Source organism: Trichosurus vulpecula, chromosome 1 (genome assembly GCF_011100635.1).
Source record: "Trichosurus vulpecula isolate mTriVul1 chromosome 1, mTriVul1.pri, whole genome shotgun sequence".
Taxonomy (NCBI): domain Eukaryota; kingdom Metazoa; phylum Chordata; class Mammalia; order Diprotodontia; family Phalangeridae; genus Trichosurus; species Trichosurus vulpecula.
In genome coordinates this window covers 79,113,574-79,136,753 of record NC_050573.1, presented here as the reverse complement: position 1 = coordinate 79,136,753, position 23,180 = coordinate 79,113,574, and the positions used below count along the sequence as shown (strand labels likewise).

The 23,180-nt window shown below is 38.8% G+C and overlaps 1 protein-coding gene across 1 annotated transcript in view; it reads right to left on the bottom strand.

The window, feature by feature from the left end:
- LOC118833563 (M1-specific T cell receptor alpha chain-like) overlaps positions 1 to 23,180 on the bottom strand; it is a 44,032-nt gene that overhangs the window by 19,943 nt on the left and 909 nt on the right. Inside the window, 1 exon segment of the mRNA XM_036740933.1 lies at positions 3,557 to 3,575. Within this exon segment, the coding sequence (XP_036596828.1) occupies positions 3,557 to 3,575 (19 nt within the window).

Here is a 23,180-nt window from a genome sequence, read left to right as displayed (position 1 = left end):
CCTCTGTTCTCAAAAAGGACCAATGACATCATAAGAGTGATGTCTTGACTTGTGCATGAATTAGATAAGAGTGGGGCAGAGCTGTGCAGAGTCTTATTAAGTCTCACTCTCTCCTCCAGGGTCATCGAAGTCTAGAGGCAAGACAAAGGTCAAGATGACTGGTGATGGCCCAAGATACAGTGGGTGACCTTGGCCTTTCTAAATCACACACAGGCACACACACACATACATATATATACTATATATAATATCCTAAATATATATAATTTTATATTTTAAACCCTAGACTGAGCTAAGAGGAACCTTGGCCAAGGTGGTAGTGGTAGAGGGGGCGCTTCTCAATATAGGACAACTTCCTGATCTACAGCATATATAGCTATATTATCAACTCTTTAAAAGGGTGGAATATATAGCCCTCTATATGCAAGAACTATGCTATAAGTGGGGTGCCACTTAATTACCATGTCTGTCTCTCTCAATCAGTTTTTCTCAGCATTATCCTATAAGTCTTGAAGCTCTAATATCCACACTTTCTGTTGTCTCAGTTTCTGCAGCTCTGTACTCATCCAGAAGCATGTTTGAAGGGACATTTTCTCAGAAGCCCCATCCTTCTATTTGTATTGTGAATGTACCTCCATGTTTCCTTTTTTCCCGTAAGAAAAGAGGGAAGAGGAACTGGTTTACTTCCTATTGACACGTACTTGCCAAAATTAGCAAATCTGACTAATGTACATCCCCCATGGTTCTCTTGCCAACATTCTGTTTTCAGTCATCATCACTGCTGCTCCAACATACTTCCCTAGGAACATTCCCCTCCATTCCCCTTTGCAAAGTCCAATGATAACTGAGGTTAGTAAGAATTTATTTTCAAATAAAATGCAAGGTTACACACATATACACAGAGGAAATTTTTAAAAGAGAGGGTTACAATTTCCTAGATGTTCCTACTGAGTGCTATGAAGCTTCCTCACCTATATCAGCCTCAGCAAGTCTTCTATGTCAATACTCTTGGAAGTACAGCAGCCACTTTTGGCTAATAGAGCACTATGTGAATCTCTGGATTTCCTCTGAGCTCCCTTCTTCCTCAGCAGCTCTACTAGGGACCTTGGTTCTTTCCTTATGCAGAACATACTCTCAAAGTCACAAACCACATGGGCATATAAGTCAATTCCTACAAAATCTCCCCACCCCTTCACAGGCACAAAAACATAATTTTGCATGGAATCTCAGTGTAGGGATCCTTCAACAGCCTTGTCAGATGTTTATACTTCCCATGGATTATTTAGCCTGGACCTTTGTTCTGAAGATTTGTTCACTGTCCCCTTAATGCCTGCCCTCCAATCTATAGATTCTGGGAAACATTCCTGCCCTGATAATCATTGCCCCTCTTGGTAGATGTCCCTTTTCATTCATCCATCCATTCTATTCATTGATTTGACTTCATTCATTTAATTCATTTATTCAATTTCATTTGATACCTACAACCCTTTTGCCTCCTTCCCAGACAATATGGCTTGAATTTTTTCTCCTGCAAGCCTATATAAAAGAGTCATAGTATCAATTATAGAGTGCAATATCTGAGTTTCCCCACTAGGTTTCACTCTACTTGAGCCATCATGGTCTTCAGTCTTTCTGGGGTAACCTTCTTAAAGGGCTGCAGTATCTGCACTGGCCATGTGAGGGTGGCTTCATTTTTTTTCTTCCAAAAAAATAAGTTTTTATTGTTTTGGCTGCAAATATGTGAAAGTGTAGAATACAACTGGTGGAAACGTACTTTAGGATAGCAGAACAATGGAGGTAGAGATGTACAGCAGAGCAGGACCACCTTCCTCACAAAGACAAAGGGACCTAAAGGTTTATATTTCCTAGGGATATATCACAAAGCAAATTTGCTGACTGAAATGAACCCTGAAATAAAAAACAAATAACAAATGAAACCATAAAATAAAACCATTTATACAACAAACATAAACCAGAAAAGTGACACTGTGATGCTATAGTAAAAGCAACTGAATTTGGTTTTCCTTTTGTTTAAGAACAATTCAGACATGCAAAAAATCATCGTAGATATGGGAAGGTCATACAGCTAAAAGGGCAGCATGTTCATACCTTCAGAGTAGCCCAAGGCTCTGAAATCACCAACTCATGCCAGGAACCTGACTCTCAGATTCACAGGTAATTACCTGCAATTACCCCCACTGCCAAGCCTGCAACTTCATGCAGCATCACCAGCATCATTCAAAATTAAACTGGAGAATAAAATGAATTTTACTCAAAATGAGAAAATGTGAACTAGATATGTAGCTAGCTCATGAGCTCCCACCCCATCTGACTGGGCTCTCCTTTCTCTAGTCATAACTACACTTCCACTGTGAACTATGAAAAATTTGAAACTATGTCTGAAGGTCTGTAAAACTGCACATACCAATTGACCCAGCAATACCTACTAGGTCTATACCCCAAGGAGATCAAATTAAAAGGAAAAAGAGCCCATATGCACATGAATATTTATGACAGCTCTTTTTGTTGTGGCAAAGAATTGGAAACTGAAGGGGTACTCATCGGCTGAGGAATGGCTGAACGAGTTATGGTATGTGAATATGATGGAGTAGTATTGTGCTATAAAAAAATGATAAATAAGATGGTTTGAGAAAAACCAGGAAGACTTGTATGAGCTGATACAAAGTGAAGTGAGCAGAACCAGAAAAAGAAAGTATGCAGTAATAGCAAGCCTGTAAAAATATCCCTCCATCCACAAGACTCAGATACTTATCACAAAGTATTCGTATAGCTCATTACACATACCAAAAATGAAAGGAAATGCCTCACTCCTACATAGAGCCATCCACCTCTAGCCTCTTCCCATTTATTCTCCCAAATTCTCTGGACTACAAAGAGGAATTCCCAAATTATCTACACCTGCAGCTCAGAAAAAGGAGTAAAAAAATGAGGGTGCATGGGTATGTGGCTGGGGCTTCACTTTTGATTTGATGAAAGATCTGAGGAAAGCAGGAGAAAGAACGATGGGACAAATCAGTTTCCCAGCAGGACTCACTGGGTCTAAACTTGGGGTCCTGTCCTCTCTTGTTTCCATCTCTGCTCTAGGATCTGAAAGGTTCTGGCAGAAGCAATATTACAGGAAATTATTAAGGAAAATTGCTCTGAAGTTCTAGAATGAGCGGGTAAAGTAGAAATAGAAAAAAATCTACTATTCATCACCTGAAAGAGATGCCAGGAAGAAAACTAACAGGAATGTCAAACCTACACTTTTGTAAGATCAATTTGACAGCTAATAAGAGTATGGATTGGAATGGGGAGAGATTTGAGACGGGAAGACCAACCAGCATGTTATTGCAATAGTCCACGTATGGAGTGATGAAGGTCTGCACCAGGGTGGTGGCAGTGTCAAAGGAGAAAGAGGACCATACATAAGAGTATTATAAAGTTAGAAATCACAAGGCTTGGCAGCTGATTGGATATGGAGGAATGAGAGAGAATGATGAGTCAAGGATGACACCTAGGTTTTGAGTCTGGGTGACCAGAAGGATGGTGGTACCCTCAACAGTAACAGAGAACTTAGAAAAAGGGGAGAGCTTGGGAAAAATGAGTTTTGTTTTGTACATGTTGAGTTTGAGATGTCTACAGGACATCCAGTAGGAGATATTCAATAGGCAACTGAAAATTCAAGACTAGAAGACAGGAGAGAAGCTAGGGATAGAAAAATAGCTATGGGATCATCATCTCGGATGATTAGGTATGAACAGATAAAGTGAGAGATCTTTGAAAATTGGAAAGAGGGATTACTTAGTGAGAGAGACAGAGAGAGAGAGAGAGAGAGAGAGAGAGAGAGAGAGAGAGAGAGGAGAGAAGGGGGAGCTCTCTGCAAATGGCCTTGATTTTTTTTTTGGTGAAACATGAAGCAAGGTTCTCAGCTGAGAGGATGGTAGACAGGGAGCTATGGGAGATTTAATGAGGAATAGAAAAGTTTAAGAAAACTACTATGGTGAGTAGAATAGTGAATTGATTAGGAAAATGTAAAAGGATTGCCTTGCAACAGTGAGCGTCCAGTTAAGATTATGTGGCAAAAATTTGTAGCGGGCCTAGTCAGCAATTTTATTATTTTCTCCAGCTTCGTTCAGCAGCACAGTAGTAGGAGGCAAAGCAGGAAATGGAGGGAGTAATAGAAGGTTGGATTTTAGCCACTTTATTGAAGTGAAGTAGTTATTTTCACACTTTAAAGCAGAGGAGAGAGGTGAGCTTCTAAGAATAAGAAAGCTCCTAAGAATAGGAAAGATGATTCTAGCAGGAGTGTGAAGAATGGATAAGAGAGGGGAGAGAGTGACAATGGAAAGACCCCATAAGAGGCTATTGCAGCCCTTTTCAGCAATGCAAAAATCTAAGACAACTCTAAAAGACTAATGATGGAAAACGCTGTTCACATCCAGAGAAAGAACTTTGGAGTCTGAATGCAGACGGAAACATACCATTTGCTCTCTTTTCCTTTTCTTGTTTTGTTTTGTTTCTTCTTTCTCATGATTCCTCCCATTAGTTCTAACAGTTCTTTACATCATGACTAATGTGAAAATGACTAATGTGTTTAATATGAATGTATAAGCAGAGCCTGTATCAGATTGCACGCCATCTTGGGGAGGTGTGAAAAGAAGAGGGAGAAAATTCAAAACTCAAAATCTTGTGGAAGTGAATGTTAAAAACCAAAAATAATAATTAATTATTTTTTAAAAGAGGCTATTGCAATTGTCCAGACTGGGAATCATGAGGATCTTGTGCTAAAATGCTGGCCTGTGGGAATAGAGAGAAGGGGGGGGGCAGATTTAAGAGAGAGCTTGCAGAGATGGCTATGACGGGCCTGGTAACTGATCAGATGTGAGTGATGAAGGAGAGCCAAGAGACCAAGATGACTCTTTAGTCTTTTCACATGGGATTCTGGGTGAATGGTGGTGCCATGGACAGAAGCTGTGAAATCAGAAGGAAGAGTAGGTTTAGGGAGAAAAGTAATTGGCCTTCTTATAAATACAAGGAAATTCAGCTGGACAGTGGGGTGAAATGAGCATGTGAGAAGAAGCAAAATAGCTCTTTTGGAGTTTATTCAAAGAGTTCGCTTGGGTATTTATGAGTAGCCATGACAGGAGGATGGTGGGAATGAAGACAAAGAGGAGAAGCTGGCTGGGAGAGAGAGTACAAAGGGAGAACTGACCAATTTGTGACCAAATAGGCATCCTCTCTACAAGAATGCCAATAAATAGACCTCTAGCCTTCATTTGAAAATGTCAGTGATGGTGAATCTATCATTCTCATTCAAGATAGATCATTGCACTTTTGCATAACTCAGTTTAGTCAGAAATTATTCCCTTCAAAATCTGCCCCACTGAAACTTCTGCCTCCTTGTGCTTAATTTTCCCTCTGAAGCCAAGCAGGAGTCTAATTTCTCTTCCACTTGGCAGCCTTTCAAAAACCTGAAGTTTTCCTCCCCTCAGGTGATTAAGGCCAGCAGTGGCTTATTAGAAAGGGTTTGCTCACTTTAGGAAAAAGAGTCAAGAATGCACCAGTTAGCTCCTCATGACTGTGACTGACATTGTCCACCTAAGCTCCCTAGGACTTGCCCTAGGCCCCCTCTCTTAGGCCACAGCCTCATCTCCTCTGATCTAGCCCAGACACCCTGGGGCTTGAGATGATGAACCTAAGGTCAAGAAGGCCTCAACAATCTTGTGAACTTAGACAAAAGGTCAGAAAGTGCTCAGGTCCAAATAAGCACAGGGATAACTCATTCACACACACACACACACACACACACACACACACACACACTTCTTACTCCCTCCAACAGGCTTGGTAGTTTGTGCCCCAGATGTTTTTAAGGCTGTGTCACTGTGGCTTCCACTGAAATCAACACAGTGACAAACAGCTCACCCTAAACCCCAGAAGGGTCAAGCCCTGAGGGAAGTACTCCTAGAAGTTTCATAGGCACCTGTAGAGTCTGCAGAAGCAGTTACTGAAGATATGCCCACTCCTACAGAGTAAACAGAACAAAAACTGACATGGAAATAATGTAGAAGCTCTTACAAGAGATGCACAGGTCTCTAGTGGGGATGCATAGGCCCTGTAGAGAAATTATCTGTCATTCCAAGTGATGCATAGTCCCCTTACAATAAATGCTAGATCCCCAGAAAGAATTCTTGAGTCCCACCGAAGCATATACAGCAAGTAGGCCTCTTTGGGGAGAAATAGAAGCCCATAACTGAAGATGCCTAGGTTATTTCAAAGGATGCACAGACCCAGCAAACAATTTACCTGTTGGTTCTGTGGCCAATATATATGAAGCAACAATTCCCAAAAGAATTTCATCTATTAACAACTATATGAAAGAAAGCTTCAAAGCACTAATAACAGAGAAGTGAACATCAAACAACTCTGAAGTTTCATTTGACACTCAAAAAACTAGCAAAGATGACAAAACTTTAAAAGAGTTCATGATTGAAGGGCTTCCAAATGGCAAGCACACTAAAATACCGTTGGTGGAGCTATGAATTAAATGGTACAACCATTCTGGAAAGCAAATTGGAATAATGGGTTTTTTAAATGACTAAAATGTCCATGGGGAAAGGGTGCCCAGAGTTCAGCTAAGTAGCATGGTAGATAGAGTGCCATGCCTGGAGTCACACTCATCTTCCTAAGTTCAAATCTGGCTCCAGACACCTACTAGCTGTGTGATCCTAGGCAAGTCATTTAACTCTGTTTGCCTCAGTTTCCTAATCATTAAAATGAACTGGAGATGGAAATGGCAAACCATTCCAGTGTCTTTGCCAAGAAAACCTCAAATGGGGCCATGGACAGTCAGACATGACTGAACAACCAAACAACAGCAACAACAGTCTGTGCCCTTGGACCCAGAGATCCCACTGCTATGCATGTACTATAAGGAGGTCAAAGGTAAAGGAAAAGCGTTTTATTTCCCACCCAGCAACATTCATTTTGGATTTCTTTGGTTTTTCCATCATGTCCCCATACCAGGTACCCTCCCTCCTCCCCCTTCAACTTTTCAATTTTCTTCTGTATATTCTCTTCCCCCATTAGATTGTAAGCTCCTTGAGAATAAGGACTGTCTTTATTTTTCATATTTGTGTCCCTCTATGAAGCAGACATTTAAAGAATCTTTATTGACTAGAAAGAAAGGTCCCACAGATGCCAAAAATAGCAGCATTTTTTGTGGTATCAAAGAACTAGAAATAGATTGGGGAACAACTTAGTTAATTATCATGGATTACATGAAATGAAGACTATGAAGATGACAGAAGTATTGAATGACATGAACTTATGCAGAGTGAAGTAAGCAGAACCAGGAAAACAAGATACACAGTAACTACAACAATATAAGTGGGGGAGGGTGGAAGGAAAAAAGGAAGCTGAATGCTGCATAATTATAATGACCAATCTTGGCCCTGTAATGGAATTAAGAAAATGCACCTCCCTTCATAACAGATATGGGGGAATACGGATGTGAAATATTGCAAATATTGTCAGAAACACTAGATGTGTTGGTGATTTTTGTTACTTGGGTAAAGTTTTGTACCCCTTACACTAAACTAATAATTTTCTTTCTAGCTCTTTCCTCCAAACATCTCATTTCTCAATTCTCTCCTCTACCACTCTCATTTTCTTTATAATATCATTTTAAACTCTAAAAAAAAACCTCTTGCTTAATTTTTTTCTAAGAATCCTAGTTGAGCTCGTTACCAACCTGTTTTTTCTTTGAAGGACAGCTTGTAAATGTTTTAGAGTTATTTTCTTCTGGGTATTCTTTATTATGCCTTAGAAGTCCCTGCTATCATAATAGCTCTATATCATGAATGTCTTTTTCAAATTGTTTGTTTGTATGTTCACTCATTCTTCCAACTTTCCTTCTGAAATTTAGACTTTTGTATTAAGGCCAGACTGTGTACACTCCTGAAGGAATTATCAAGGCCTTGTGTGTTTCTAGTTGATTTTTATTTGAGGTCCTTCTGCTGCATTCTTTGGGTATTAAATTCTTTGTTCTTCTAGGTAGTCAGGAGTAACTTAGGTCAGGGAGTTGCAAATTTTCCAAGGGGACCTAAGGTCCCCTGGGGTATAGTCACTGCCCTTCTGGCCTGAGCTTTGAAGGCTTTAGGCCTGTAGCTCGGGTTTAGACAGCACAACTATAAGCAAGTCCATGAGTGGAGCCCCAGTTGCTGGCTTCAACCCTTGTCAGCTAAGTGAAAGACTACAAGTTCAGGGAAACAAAGTTATAGATTGACCTCTAGACCTACAGCCCCAGGCACTGTTATTTGACCCTGGACTAAAGCCAATATATATCTCTGAGATCAGAACAACAAAGCTATAGGCCCAACCCTATTCCACTGTCTTGCCCTAGTCACTTCTCTGTGAGCCAAATTAGTGATGTTAGCCAGGGAAAATGACTGCCCATGGTTTCTGCTTAATTGCATGATCACTACTTGGTCTGTACTTTTCTAATGTCTTGATTGAAGTATTTATGGGGAAAGCTGAGCTATATTTCTTACTCCTACTCCATAGCCTTTGCCAATCTCTAGTTAGTTTTGCTAGACTGCTTTTTTTCACTTTCTTTTAAGATCTTTGTTACAAAGAATGATTCACTGGGTAGGGAAGATAGGAGAGATATATTGAGAAATGTAAGCGATACAAAAAGAAAATAAATTTTCAAATTTTAATTAAAAAAATAACAACTCATCAAAAAATTATTTTATAGAGCTACACAAAACAATAACAAATCTGGAAGAACAAATGGTCAAGAATATCAAGGGAATTAATGAAAAGAAATGCACAGGAAGGTGGCCTGGCCCTACCAGGTCTTAAATTGTATTATAAAGCGGCAATCATCAAAAATACTTGATACTAGCTAAGAAAGAGAGTGGTGGATCAGTGGACTAGGTTAGGTACACAAGACACAAGCAATCTACTATTCAATAAATCCAAATACTCCAGCTTCTAGGATAAGAACTCACTATTTAGCAAAAGCTGCTGGGAAAACTGGAAAGTAGTATGGCAGAAACTAGTCATAGATCGATATCTTACACCCTATACCAAGATAAAGTAAAAACAGGTACATGATTTAGATATAAAGGCTGATACTATAACCAAACTAGGAGAGCAAGGAACAGTTTACCTGTCAGATCTATGGAGAAGGGAAGACTTTATGATCAAACAAGAGAAAGGGAACATTATTAAATGCAAAATGGATGATTTTGATGACATTACACTGAAAAGTTTTTGCACAAACAAAGCCAATGCAACCAAGATTAGAAGGAAAGTAGAAAGCTGGGAAGCATTTTTTATAGCCAGTATCTCTGATAAAGGGCTCATTTCTAAAATACAGAGAGAATTGAGTTAAATTTATAAGAATACAAGTCATTCCCCACTTGATAAATGGTCAAAGGAGATGAACAGGCAGTTTTCAGAGGAAGAAATTAAAGCAATCTATACCATATCACACCTATCAGATTGACTAATATGACAAAATAGGAAAATGATAAATGTGGTAAATGTGAAGATGTGGGAAAATTGGAACACTAATGCATCATTGGTGGAATTGTGAGCTGATCCAACCATTCTGGAGAGCAATTTTGAAGGGCTACACCAAAGGGCTATGAAATTGTGCTTACCCTTTGTTCCAGCAATATCATTTCTAGGTCTATATCCGAAAGAAATCACAAACATGAGAAAAGGAACAACATGTACAAAAATATTTATAACAACTCTTTTTGTGGTGGCAAAGAATTAGAAATTGAGGGGATGTCCATCAACTGGAGAATGGCTGAACAAAGTTGTAATATATGAATATAATGGAATACTATTGTGCTATAAGAAAAGATGAGCAGGTGGACTTCAGGAAAATCTGGAAAGGCTTATATGAATTGATGCTGAGTGAAATGAGCAAACCAGGAGAACATTTTACACAGTAACAGTCAAATTGTGCAATGACTAACTATGATACCTTAGCTCTTCTCAGCCATGCAAAGATCTAAGATAACTTCAAAAGACTCACAATGGAAAATGCTATCCATATCCAGAGAAAGAACTCTGGAGTCTGAATGCAGATGGAAGCATACTATTTGTTCTCCTTTTCTTTTGTTGTTTTGTTTCTTCTTTCTCGTGGTTCCTCCCATTAGTTCTAATTCTTCTTTACAACATGACTAATGTGAAAATATGTTTAATATGAATGTATAAGTAGAGCCTATATCAGATTGCACACCATCTTTGAAAGGGGAAGGAGAAGGAAGGGGGGAAAATTTAAAACTCAAAATCTTATGAAAGTAAATATTGAAAACTAAAAATTGATTAATTAATTATTAAAAATAAAATTCTCTCCAGTCTTGACAGGATGCATAGGTTGTTGCTACCTAGATTATCCTTCCTCCCTCATGTCATAGTCAAGAAGGTTATAGCAAAATATAAGGATATTTGTATAACAACACCCTTTGGAGATAGATTTCTTTAGCTATAAGGAGTCTCCAGAAAATAGCTGCACATGCCTCTAGAAGTGATTGTTCAGTGTCTCAAAGAGTAGTCTTCCCAGCCAGAAAGAAATGGATTTCTCCTACAATTTGGACTGAAGTGAGTAGAGTTAGAGTAGAGTCAGTCAGTCAATAAGTATTTATTAAGCTCCTACTATGTGACAAACACTATGCTAAGCACTGGGGATATGCATGAAGCAAGAGTTGTTTTTTTAAAGGAAGGAAAAAATGTTTTTAATGGAATGAGAGTACTAGAGGAAAAATTGGAAAAGAAATGAGAGCCATGGCAGAAAGAATAAGAAAGAGAATTAACAGATTGGCACAAGAGGTATAAAGTCTTGCCCAAGCAACAAACTCCCTGGAAATTAGAATAGATAAAACAGAATCCAATGGCTTCATGAGGAAACAAGAAATATTAAAACAAAGATAAAATGCTGAAAAATGGAAGAAAATGTAAGGTACCTCATAGCAAAAGCAACTGACCTGGAAAACAGATCAAGGAGAAAAAATTGAGACACATTGAACTATCAGAACACCATGACCAAAAGAAGAGCCTAGACATCCTATTTCAAGTAATCTTAAAAGAAAACTGCCCAGATATTTTAAAACCAAAGGACAAAGTAGAAATGGAAGGAATACATTGGTCACTTACTAATAGGAACTCCAAAGTGAAAGTTCCCAGAAACACCATAGCCAAGATCCAGAATTTCAGATCAAAGAAAAATATTGCAAGAATCCAAAAAGAAAGAATTCAAGTTTTAAGGAGGCATAATCAGGCTTACATGTGATTTAGCAGTCACCAGTATAAAGAAGTAGAGAGCTTGGAATATAAAATTCCAGAAGGCAAAAGATATAGGCTTTCAGCCAAGATTAACAACTAGTAAAATTGTTGCAGGGGATCATTAATGAAACAGGATTTCCAAATATTCCTGAGGAAAAGACCAGACCATGGAAAAATCTTGAAATTCAAACACAGGAATGAAGAGGAACATAAAAAGGTAAACAAGAATGATAAAGGAGTAAACAAGGTAAACTGCTTACCTTTATATATGGGGATATGATGCCTGTGTTCCCCCTGAAACTTTTCATTACCAGAATTCAAAGCAGGATTCCAATTTGACAAGGCCTGGGAGTGGAGCTGTTATATGTTGATGAACATATGTTGATTGAAAACAATAGAAAGAAAGAGGAATACACTAGGTGGGGGAGGGAAAGGGAAGCTAGGAAAGTTTATCTCACATAATCAAGGAGCATAAGTAGATATCTATGCAAACAAAGAGAATGGAGTAGCAGGAGCACCTAACACTTGGACTTCATTCTCATCTGAACTGGTCAAAGAAAGGAAGAATATAAATATACACCTAAAGAGTTAAATACAAAAATCCAATTCACTAAACAGGAAAATGAGAGAGAAAGGGGAGAAAGGGGGGAAGGGAATTAGAGGGAGGGTAGATTAAGGAGGATATTAGTCCTAAGCAAAACAAACTTGTCATTGTTGTTCAGTTGTTCAGTCCTGTCCAACTCTTTGTGACCCCAATGGGCCATAGCATACCAGCCCTTCTATCCTGCACTATCTCTTGAAGTCTATCCAAGCTCATATTTGTTGCTTCCATGACACTCTCTATCCATCTCATCCTCTGCTGTCCCCTTCTCATTTTGCCTTCAATCTTTCCACATGTCAGGGTTTTTTTCCAATGAGTCCTGTCTTCTCATTATGTGGCCAAAATATTTAACCTTCAGCTTCAGTATTTGACCTTCCTATGAATAGCTTGAATTAATTTCTTTAAGTATTGACTGATCTGTCCAAGGGACTCTCTAGCACTACAATTTGAAAGCATCAATTCTGTGGCACTCAGCTTTCCTTACAATCCAATTCTCACAGCCATACATTGCTACTGAAAAAAAAAAACATAGCTTTGACTATATAGACCTTTGTTTGCAAGATGATGCCTCTGCTTTTTAGTATACTGTCCAGATGTACTGGAGTTTTACTTCCAAGGAGCAAATATTTTTTTAATTTCAGGGCTATAGTCACTGTCTACAGTAATCTTTGAGCCCAAGGATATAAAATCTGACACTGCTTCCATTTCTTCCCCCACTATTATCCAGGAAGTGACAAAGGCAGTAGCCATGATCTTGGTTGGTTGTTTTACATGAAGCTTAAAGCCAGCTTTTACATCCTCCCCTTTCCTTCTCATCAAGAGGTTTCTTAATTCTTCTTCACTTTGTGCCATCAAAATGGTATCATCTGCATATCTGAGTGTGTTGATTTTTCTCCCAGCAACCTTAATTCTGGCCTTTGATTTGTCCAGCCGGACATTTCACATGATGTACTCTGCATATAAGTTAAATAAATAAGGTGAAAGTATACAGCTTTATCATACTCCTTTTTTCCAATCTTAAACCTATCAGTTGTTCCATGTTTAGTTCTAATTGTTTCTTCTTGCCCCTCATACAGGTTCCTCAGGAAATAAGCAAGATTATCTGGTACTCCATCTCTTTGAAGACTTGCCACTTGAATTTTGTTGTAATCCACCCAGTCAAAGGTTTTAGTGTAGTCAATGAATAAGATGTAAATGTTTTTCTGGAACTCCCTTGCTTTCTCCATAATTCAGCAAACCTTGGCAATTTGGTCTCTGGTTCCTCTACCTCTTCAAAAATGAGCCTCCTCTTCTGGTGACTCTCAGTTCACATATTGCTGAAACCTAGCTTTCATAATCTTAAGCATAACTTTGCTGGCATGTAAAATGAATGCTTTTGCATTGCCCATCTTTAGAATTGTGACATAAATTGAACTTTTCCAATCCTATGTTGAATTTTCCAAATTTTCTGGCATATTGAGGTTGGCACTTTAACAGCATCATCTTTTAGAATTGTAAGTAGCTCAGCTGGAATTCTGTCACCTCCACTAGCCTTATCATTAGCAATGCTTCGTAATGTCCACTTGACTTCATTCTCCAGGATGTCTGGCTCTTGATCAGTCACTATAACATCGTGGTTATTGGTGATGTTAAGATCTTTTTTGTGTGGTTTTTCTGTGTATTCTTTCCATCCCTTCTACTTCTATTAAGTCCCTACAACTTTTGTCTTTTATCACTCCCATTTTTGCATAAAACATTCCCTTGATATCTCTAATTTTCTGGAAGAGATCCCATCTTTCACATTCTATTGTTTTCTCCTATTTCTTTGCATTGCTCATCTAAGAAAACCTTCTTACCTCTCCTTACTATTCTTTGAAATTCTGCATTCAATTGGATATAACTTTCTCTTTCTCTTTTTCCTTTCCCTTTCCTCTTTCCCTCAGATATTTGTAAACCCTCATCACACAGCGATTTTGCTTTCTTGCTCTTCTTTTTCTTTTAGATTTTTTTTGTTGCTGCCTCCTGTACAATACTGGAACCTCTGTCCATAACTCTTCAGGCTCTCTATCTACTAGATATAATGCCTTAAATCTATTCATCACTTTCACCTCATATTTATGAAGGATGTTATTTAGGTCATACCTATATGGTGTGATGGTTTTTCCCTACTTTCTTCAATTTAAGTCAGAATTTTTAAATAAGAAACTCATGATTGAAGTCACAGTCAGCTCTAGTTTTTGTTTTAACTGACTGCATAGAGCTTCTCCATCTTTAGCTACAAAGTTTATAATCAATCTCATTTTAATATTGGCCATCTGGTGATGTCCATGTGTACAGTCATATTTTGGGTTATTGAAAAAAAGTGTTTGCTATGACCAGAAAGTTATCTTGAGAAAACTCTATTAGTCTCATTTTGTACTCTAACACCAAACTTACTTATTATTCCAATTATCTTTTCATATCCTACTTTAGCATTCAAATCCCCTGTGATGAATGTGACATATTTTTTGTGCTTTTTAGAAGATATTGTAGGTCTTCATAGAAGTGGTCAACTTGGGCCTCTTTGGCATCAGTTGTGGGAGCATAGACTTGTATTACTATGATACTGAATGGTTTGCCTTGAATTTGAACAGATTTCATTCCATCATTTTTGAGATTATAACCCAGTACTGCTTTTCATACCCTTTTATTGACTTTTATTTTTATCGACTGCTTTATTGACTCCTACAGTTTCATGATGGCACGTTTGCTCAAGTTCTATATAGTGAACAATGCTCTCACTCTTTCCCAGTCACCAACGGACTGAAGCAGAGCTGTGTGTTTGCTCCCATGCTTTTTAGAATGATGTTTTCAGCATTGTTATCAGATACCTTCAATGAGGACAAAAACAGTATCAAGGTCAGCTACCTTACTAACAATAAATTAATTAACTTGAAAAGGCTATAAGCCAAGACTAAAGTGAAGGGAGAGTTGCTGCATGATTTTTGTTGTTCACAGATAATTGTGCACTCAATGCAGCCTCTGAAGTTGAGATACAGCAAAGTATAGATCAATTCTCTGCTGCCTGTGCTAATTTTGGCCTAACAACACCAAGAAAACACAGGTTCTCTAACAGCCAGGACCACACCATCCATATTTGGAACCATCATTTACAGGAAATGGAGAAATATCGAATGCTGTGGATAAGTTTACTCACCTTGGCAGTACACTTTCCAGGGATGTACATATAGATGATGAAGTTGATGCACGCATTGCCAGAGCTAGCTGTTTGGGAGGCTCTGAAGGAAATTGTGGAAGAGAAGAGGTAGTAGACTGCCTACCAAACTGAAGGTCAACAGAGCTGATTTCACTGTTATATGCCTGTGAAACCTGGACAGTATACCAGCACCACGCCAGGAAACTGTATCAATTCCATTTGATTTCTCTTAGAAAGATTTTGAAGATCACCTGGCAAGATAAGATACAGGACACTGAGGTCCTTTCTCTAGCTATACTGCCAATCATTCAGACTCTACTGAAGAGAGTGCAACTCTAATGGGCTTGCCACACTGTTCAAATGCCAAAGGTACATTTGTCTAAAAGACTATTTTATGGAGAGCTCACATAAGGCAAGCACTCACATGCAGCTCAGAAGAAGCAATGCAAGGACACTTTCAAGGTCTCTCTGAATAAATCTGGAATCAATTGAGAAACATAGGAGGCACTGGCAAAGGACTGCCCAGCATAGCATACCGACATCAAAGAAGGTGCTGTGCTCTATGAGTGACACAGAATTGCAGTAGCTCAAAAGAAATATGAGATGCATAAATTTAGTGACATCTCCGCCCCAAATGTTCACGTGAATTATTTATGCCTAACCTATGGTGGAGCTTTCTGAGCTCATACTGGTCTGATCAGCCACAGTCAGACACACTGTACCTTGACTCCAACATAGTGATGTCATTTTGGTCCTATTTAAAAATTAAGGACAATAATCAAGGACTATGAGGGCACCCTCATCCTTTGATCACCTGAATTAAATTCACCCATTCCCATCCATTTAAGTTCACTGACCTCTAAGATGCCAATGTTTAATTTTTCCGTCTCCTGTTTGGCCACGTCCAGCTTATCTTGGTTCATAGATTTTATATACCAGGTTCCTATACAATGTTGATCTTTACAGCATTGGACTTCCCTTTCATCACGAGACATGTCTGCAGCTAAGCTTCCTTTTAGCTTCAGCCCAGCTGCTTCTTTCTTCTGGAGCTAATTGTAGTTGTCCTCAGCTCTTTTCTACCACTGTTGGATATGTTGGACACCTTCCAACCTAAGGGGCTCATATTCCAGTGTCATATCTTTTATCATTTTAATACCATCCATGGGGTTTTCTGGGCAAAGATACTGGAGTGGTTTGTCATCTCCTCCAGTTAATCACTTTTTGTCAGAAGTCTCCACTATGACCCATCTGTCTTGGGTAACCCTGCATGGCATAGCTCATAATTTCATTAAACTAGTCAAGCCCCTCCACCACAAGAAGACAGTGATACAGGAAGGGAAAACAAACTGTAAGGATGTTCAAAATATTTGTAGATTTTTTCTGAGATAGCAAAGACTAGGAATCTGAAGGACTGGGGATGACCGAACAAGTTGTGGTTTATAAAGATGATAGAATACTAATGTCTTTCCACATTTTTCTAAGTGCATTGACTCATCATTTCCTACACCACAGCAATATTCCAACCTTGTACTGTCCAGTTATTTTAAATAATCTAAAACAATGTTGATCAATATGGCTGACACATAGTGAAGTTTCCCTATTTTTGTCTTTTGATTAAATCTATTTAAGCTTTAACTTTGTCTGAGATCATGATTACTACCCCTGTTTTTATTCCTAATAAATTCTACTCCTGATCTTTATGTTATATTTGTGTGTCTCTTATTCCCTATCCCTCCTGAGTTCTCTACTTTACTTCTACCAATACCTTGCACTCCTATTACTTAACCTACCCCTCCTCGAAGATCTCTCCTTCATCGTCTCCTCCCTACCCTTGCCCCTTAACCTCTTGTTTCTGTCTGAATTTAGAAAACTTTTATAGCCTTCCAAAGATATGTTATTCCCTCTTTATCCCATTCCCGTCAATCTAGACAACCTTCTATACCCCATTTTATCCTGTTCCCTCACCCTCTTCCCTCTGAAAATCCCTCCCCCTCTTCCTATCCCCTTAGCTTTTTATTTTTCTAAATTTACAAGACTCTAATATGTGTGTGTGTGTATGTATAATGTATTGTTCCCTCTTTAACCCATTCCCAATGAGAGTAAGGTTCCAGAACTACCAATTCTCCACCCCCATCTAATTCTTCTATGTCAGTTCTTCCTCTCACACTTCATTTATGTAAGATAATTACTCTTTTTACCTTTTCTGAAATGTTATTACTTTTTAGAATCACATCATACTCGTCTCTACCCTAATCTTACTTTCAAACTACCAATTACTGATTACAATCTTAGACATATAGTTTACATTTCCTCGTATAAAAAATAAAGTCGTTCTTTCCTGAGTCCCTTGTAATTAGTTTTTGATGTTTACCTTATGTTTCTCTTAGATCTTGTATGTCAAATTTTCTATTAAGTTCTGGTCTTTTTGCAGTAAAATCCTGAAAAGTCTGGCAATTCATTGAATGTCTATTTTTTATTCAAGATTATGCTTAACTTTGCTGGATATGGAATTTTTGGCCACAACCCCAGTTCTTTTGCTCTTTGATTTATAATGTCCCAAGACCTGTGGTCTTTTAGTGTTACTGCTGCTAGGTCATGTGTGAGTCTAACTGTGGCTCTGCAATATTTTAATTGGCTTTTTTCTTGCTTCTCATATTTTCTCCTAGAGCCGGGGGTTTTGGAATTTGATTAAGATATTTCTGTAGGTTTTCCTCATAGGATCTCTTGCAGGTGGCTATTGGTGGATTTTTTCTATTTCTACTTTCCCCTCTTGTTCTAACAGTTCAGGATAATTTTCTTTAATTATTTCTTGTATTATTGCATCAAGATTCTTTTTTGATTGTAGCCTTCAGGTCCTCTGATTATTCTTATGTTTTCTCTTCTTGATCTGTTCTCCAGATCTGTTGTTTTCTTGTGACATGTTTCATATTCTCTTCCATTTTTTCATTCTTTATTTTTTTTATTATTTCTTGGTCTCTTATAACTTTGCTGGCTTCTCCTCACCCAATTCTAATTTTCAAGGAGTCATTTTCTTCCTTAAGATTCTAGATCTCCTTTTCTAGTTAGTCGACTTTCCTTTCATAATCTTTTCATTTTTCTTGGATTGTTCTTTGTTTTTTAATTTTTCCTCAATCTCTCTCATTTGATTCTTACAGTCTTTTTTAAGTTATTCTATGAATTCTTTTGGGGCAGGTGACCATTTGATGTTACTCTTTGGGGCAAGAGAGGCTCTTTTTTGCTTAAGCATCCTTCTCTGAAGATGAACCCCAATCTTCTCTATGGGAACATAGTAATTTTCTATAGTTGGCTTCTTTCTCTTTTGCCTGCTCTTTTTTTTTATTTGTAACAGTTTGTTGCTGTAATCACCTCTATCCCTAAGGCAAGACTGTCCAACCTTAGGTTTTTATTGAAACAATAGACAATATATTTTGATTTGCCATTTTGGTGAGAGCTCTGTTTACTAAAACATTTATGTAAATTTCTATGCTTGTAGGCTGGCTGCATAAATCCATTGAGGGTCACACTGAGGGCTGCATGTGGCCCACGGGCCACATTTTGGACAGCCCTGCGCTAGGGTATGCAGATGATGCCTCTGGCCTCAGATCTTCTTTAAGTTCTCCCCTCTGGCCTGGAACCAAAACCAAAACCCTGCCCTCTTATAAGTGCACACAGCCAGTGGTGTCCCCACCTCATTGCTTCTGCACTCACCCAGTGTGTGCTGATTCCTTCTAATCCAGAGCCATGTCTTGGCAACACTGCTGTGCCTGGCATCCTTTATCAGCAAAAGTTCTCTCAATCTTTCCCCACTCAGACACCAAACTCTTTACACTGTCTAGGAGGTGAAAATTCCTGTGGCTTGGGATGAAGCTACCTCCCAACCCCGCTAACCCCAGGGTTTGCCACTTGTTCTTTCCGCAGAACCAGCCTGGAGACGGTTACATTTCACCTCAGTCCTAGGATTTTTCTTTGGATCTTCTCCAGTTGTCCTAGGAGGACCACTATCCTGTCCCAACTCTTGTTTATTTTAACTGTTCTACTTTCATCCTGAGGTGCTGTTTTGTCTTGTTTGCAGGGGAAATCCGGAGAGCTTGGAATTTTCTAACCTACTTTGCCATCTTCCCAGAATCCTCTCCCACAATATAGCTTCTTGAAAAAAAATTTGTGGTTATCCTTAGCTTTCCATATCAGCCTCACCTCATTCTAATATTTAGTACTGTTGATCCTGGGTGACCTCTTTTTCATCAGCCAGTGCTTTATTTTGTCTTGTGTGACCAATGGGAAGTTCTGTGGTGTTATCATGTATGAAATTCTACCTGTATAAATGAAGCTAAGTGATAGATAAAGCCATTGCTGTTATCGTTGTCATCATTATTATTACTTTTAGTTATTGTACACAGAAACAACTGCAAGTGCAACTTTCATCTCAGGAAACTCCTTTGCTATGAAAAAGAAATGGTTTATTGCAATTATTCTAGTTTGCATGTTAAGACTTAATTGTTTTCTTCTAAACAAATCCACTTGCAGACTTTTATGTTTGCTTGTCAGAAGTGCAACAGGATCTTATTTTCTTCTATTTTCTGCCAGAGGTTTTGTTTCCCCTCTCTAAGATAGTATTAACTATTCTATATTTTGTCTTATTCTGTAGAGGTCATTCCCAGTATGTTTATTAATACCCAACCTAAGCAGACTGCTATTCTTGAGATTGGTACTACCTCCAATGTCACCAACTATATATCATCATTAGATTAATTAGGAGGACTCCCCATCTTGAGTTTTTCCCCAGATAGCAGGTAGTTAAGTCTAAGACTTCTGGGGGCCTTGGATGTGTGCCAAAATAAAGTTGCTTCAATAAGGCAACTATGACCAATCACTAGCATTGAAAAAATTCTCCATGGCTTACATACGTGTGCTCTAGCCAATTAGCAATCAGAAAAAATTTCCCAGTCATACACTGCCTGACCAATTTGTGCTGTTAAATCTTCAAGAACACTTAAAAAGTGGGGGCCTCACTGATGAGAACTAACATCAAAAGCAGAATTTCTTCTCTATAAGAGCAGTAGCAACTCAGCCTCAAATAACATCACTGCCTAAGACCCATCCTGTTCTCCTCATGTGGACAGGTGCTTATATGCATGTGGAGGAGGCTAGCACAGCCATAAATAATCATGAAAAGGACAGACTGAGAGAGACCTGCAAAGATTTTTATAAACTGATGAGGACTGAACTGAACAGAACCAGAAGAACAATTAATATAATAACTACAAAAATATGAAGGGTAGATAGGTGGTGCTAGGCTTGGAGTGAGGAAAATTTAAGTTCAAATCCAGCCTCAGACACTTACTAGCTGTGTGACCCTGGGTGAGGCATTTAACTCATATTTGATTCAATTCTTTATCTGTAAAATGGGGATGCACCAAAGAAGGAAATGGCAAGCTACTTCAGTGTTTTTGCTAAGAAAACCATGGACAAGTCCATAAGGTCACAAAGAGTCAGACACAACTGAATGACACAACAACAACAACAACAATATGAAGGAGGCTAGTGCTTGACCAGAAGAAACTCTACAGGCTTTGAAGAACTATCCCTTCATCTGTAAATACCTCAGGTGTTTCTGGGAAGCACTGATGCTCCTAATAACCCCAAGCTACCTGCAATCCAACCAGCTGTAATTCTTCTCTGCAATAACTCATATCCTTCAACAAATCTTACTACAGAGATGAGTGATATGTACATTGGATTTTGGTTTCATCTTTTAGTGGTATGTAAGAATTCTTAGCATACAGCTATTCATTTGGAAAGAATTAGCTGATAAACATTGGAGAGTGGGCGGGAGAGCCTGATCACCTATCCAACCTTTGGAACTAGCCCCATAAATCCAGAACAGCATACCACACTTTTGTATCCTTCTTCTATTACTAGTCCCTGATTCTAATGTCTGTGTATGTCATTTTGTATATTATTTGTCTTTGCATATTATACTTACTTATCTAGGAAAAAGGAAGAAGGTATAGATTGAAAAAAATTATCAAATTTCTTGGATAAAAACCTAATTTTCAAAATCAAGAGAATTAATATACATTCATAAGTCTAACAGTCTATAACCATATTAAAATATTCCAAATAACACAATAAATCCAAATTAAAACAGTTCTAAAGTGTCACTTTATACACATCAAAATTGAAAAAATAGATAGTAAAAGATAGAAATAGTCCATTTCGGAGGGACTATGAGAAGTTAGATAGACTAATGCACTCTTGTAGAAATGTGAATTGATCCAATAATTCCCATTGGGGAAATCAAGCAAGAAAAGTTGCTTTCATCTAACAAATCCACTGCTGGATCTCTACTATAAGAAAGCCATGACAGAATGGTCTCATCCATGCCAAAATATTCATGGAAACCCTTTTTGAGAAGTACTAAAAAGCTAGAGACAAAGTATATGCCTACTGAATTGGGAATGGTTGAACAAATGGTAGCATACGAATGTACTGAAATGTTATTGCAGTATAAGTACAATGAATATGGAAAATTCAGAAAACTGTTAGAAAAGTTGTATGAATTGATGCAGAGGGAAGAAAGAAGACCAAAAAGAAAAATATATGCAATAGCCACTAAGATGTAAATAAAGACAGTCCTAAAAGAGAACCAAATTTAAGGGAAACACAATGGCTAACATTGGTTCTGAATGAAAGTAATAAAATCACACACATTTTCTTTCAAGAAATGGTAATTTCTTACGGAATTGTTTTCAAGAGCAGACCAAAAAGTTTGGGCCTTAGCCTGTGACAAGCAGCCATTTTGAATTTGTGGACAGAGGTTGACTATACCTAGGTTTAGCAAGGTTAGTCTTGGAGGCTGAGCAGGATTGGCCCATTCCAGGCTCTGTTCTTTTGTTTACAACTGTCTCCCTAACCTTGGTACCTTCTTAACCCTTTCCCTAACCCTCCATCAAGGCCCTACTACAATCTTTCTTCATTAATCCAGCTTTTCCTAAGTGAACTTCCCCATAAGGGGTAGCACAGATGTCTCTTTCCCATACTATAGCTGTCAGAAGTTACCAACAAGTACGTTGGAGGAACTTGATCTCCACATAGGGCCTACACAGAATGTGGGGGTCTTTGCACGTAGGAGAACAGGAGCCATATGGGACTTAGGTGCGTTGGAACCACTGAGCTGCAGGGAGCAGGTGTCCCTGAGTGTCTCTCCTTGTGGGTTTCAGGGTGGGCTATTTGTTGCTTTGTTTAGTCCCTGGGTGAGTGCTGGGCTGTGCAGCTGTCCGTGGTCCTAAGCAGAAAGAGCATTAACTGGATTTGGTGATGTTAGTAACAGGATTTCTGAAAGCTATCTCCTCCTCTGTCAGGGTATGTCAGGGTAAAACATTTGGGGAACTCTGTGGGTCAGAACTTCCCTGACGTCTTATAGGCCAACAAACTGTCATGCACTGCACTGGCCTATATGGGTGGAGGGGGGGGCGGGGCAGCAGGTTATTGGTCCAGCATGGGGCCAGCAGTCAGAAGACTCGGCAGCATTTTAGAGTATCCAGACTGCTTAATGTATCTGTGACTCAAGGCACGGATCTTCTTCTTACTAGATCATCATCCTTAAATGGGAATTTAAGGAAATAGCCTTAAAATGGGAATGTTCAGACTTGAGCCCTTTACCACACAAAGTCATTTTAAGCAAAGTTTCCTGAGGGCAAGGGCCAATAAGCAAGTCTCCAGACTTTGAGTTCCCCAGGGGTAGAGACTAGTTCTGCATTTTTTATACAACCCCCAGAGCAGAGCCTGGGCTTGTTCCTCTGCCAGTTGCAGGGCTAGGTAGAGAAAAAAACTTAAGATCAGGGCAGGATTTGGGTAAGCATCCAACCTGAATGTACACATTATCTACCCCAAGTTAAGCCAGCATTTGGCCCTCAGATCCTGACTCCTGAAAATGTGGTCACTTTCAACTCACATTTAGGAAGGGGGTAATAGATGAGCAGGACATGAAATAAGTGGCAGGCAATAGCTAGAGTCACTGGGGGTGTGGAAAAGCAGTGAAAGCTAGAAGAGAAGACCTTTTTTCCTTGAAAGACACAGACCCAACCTGTCTCCCAC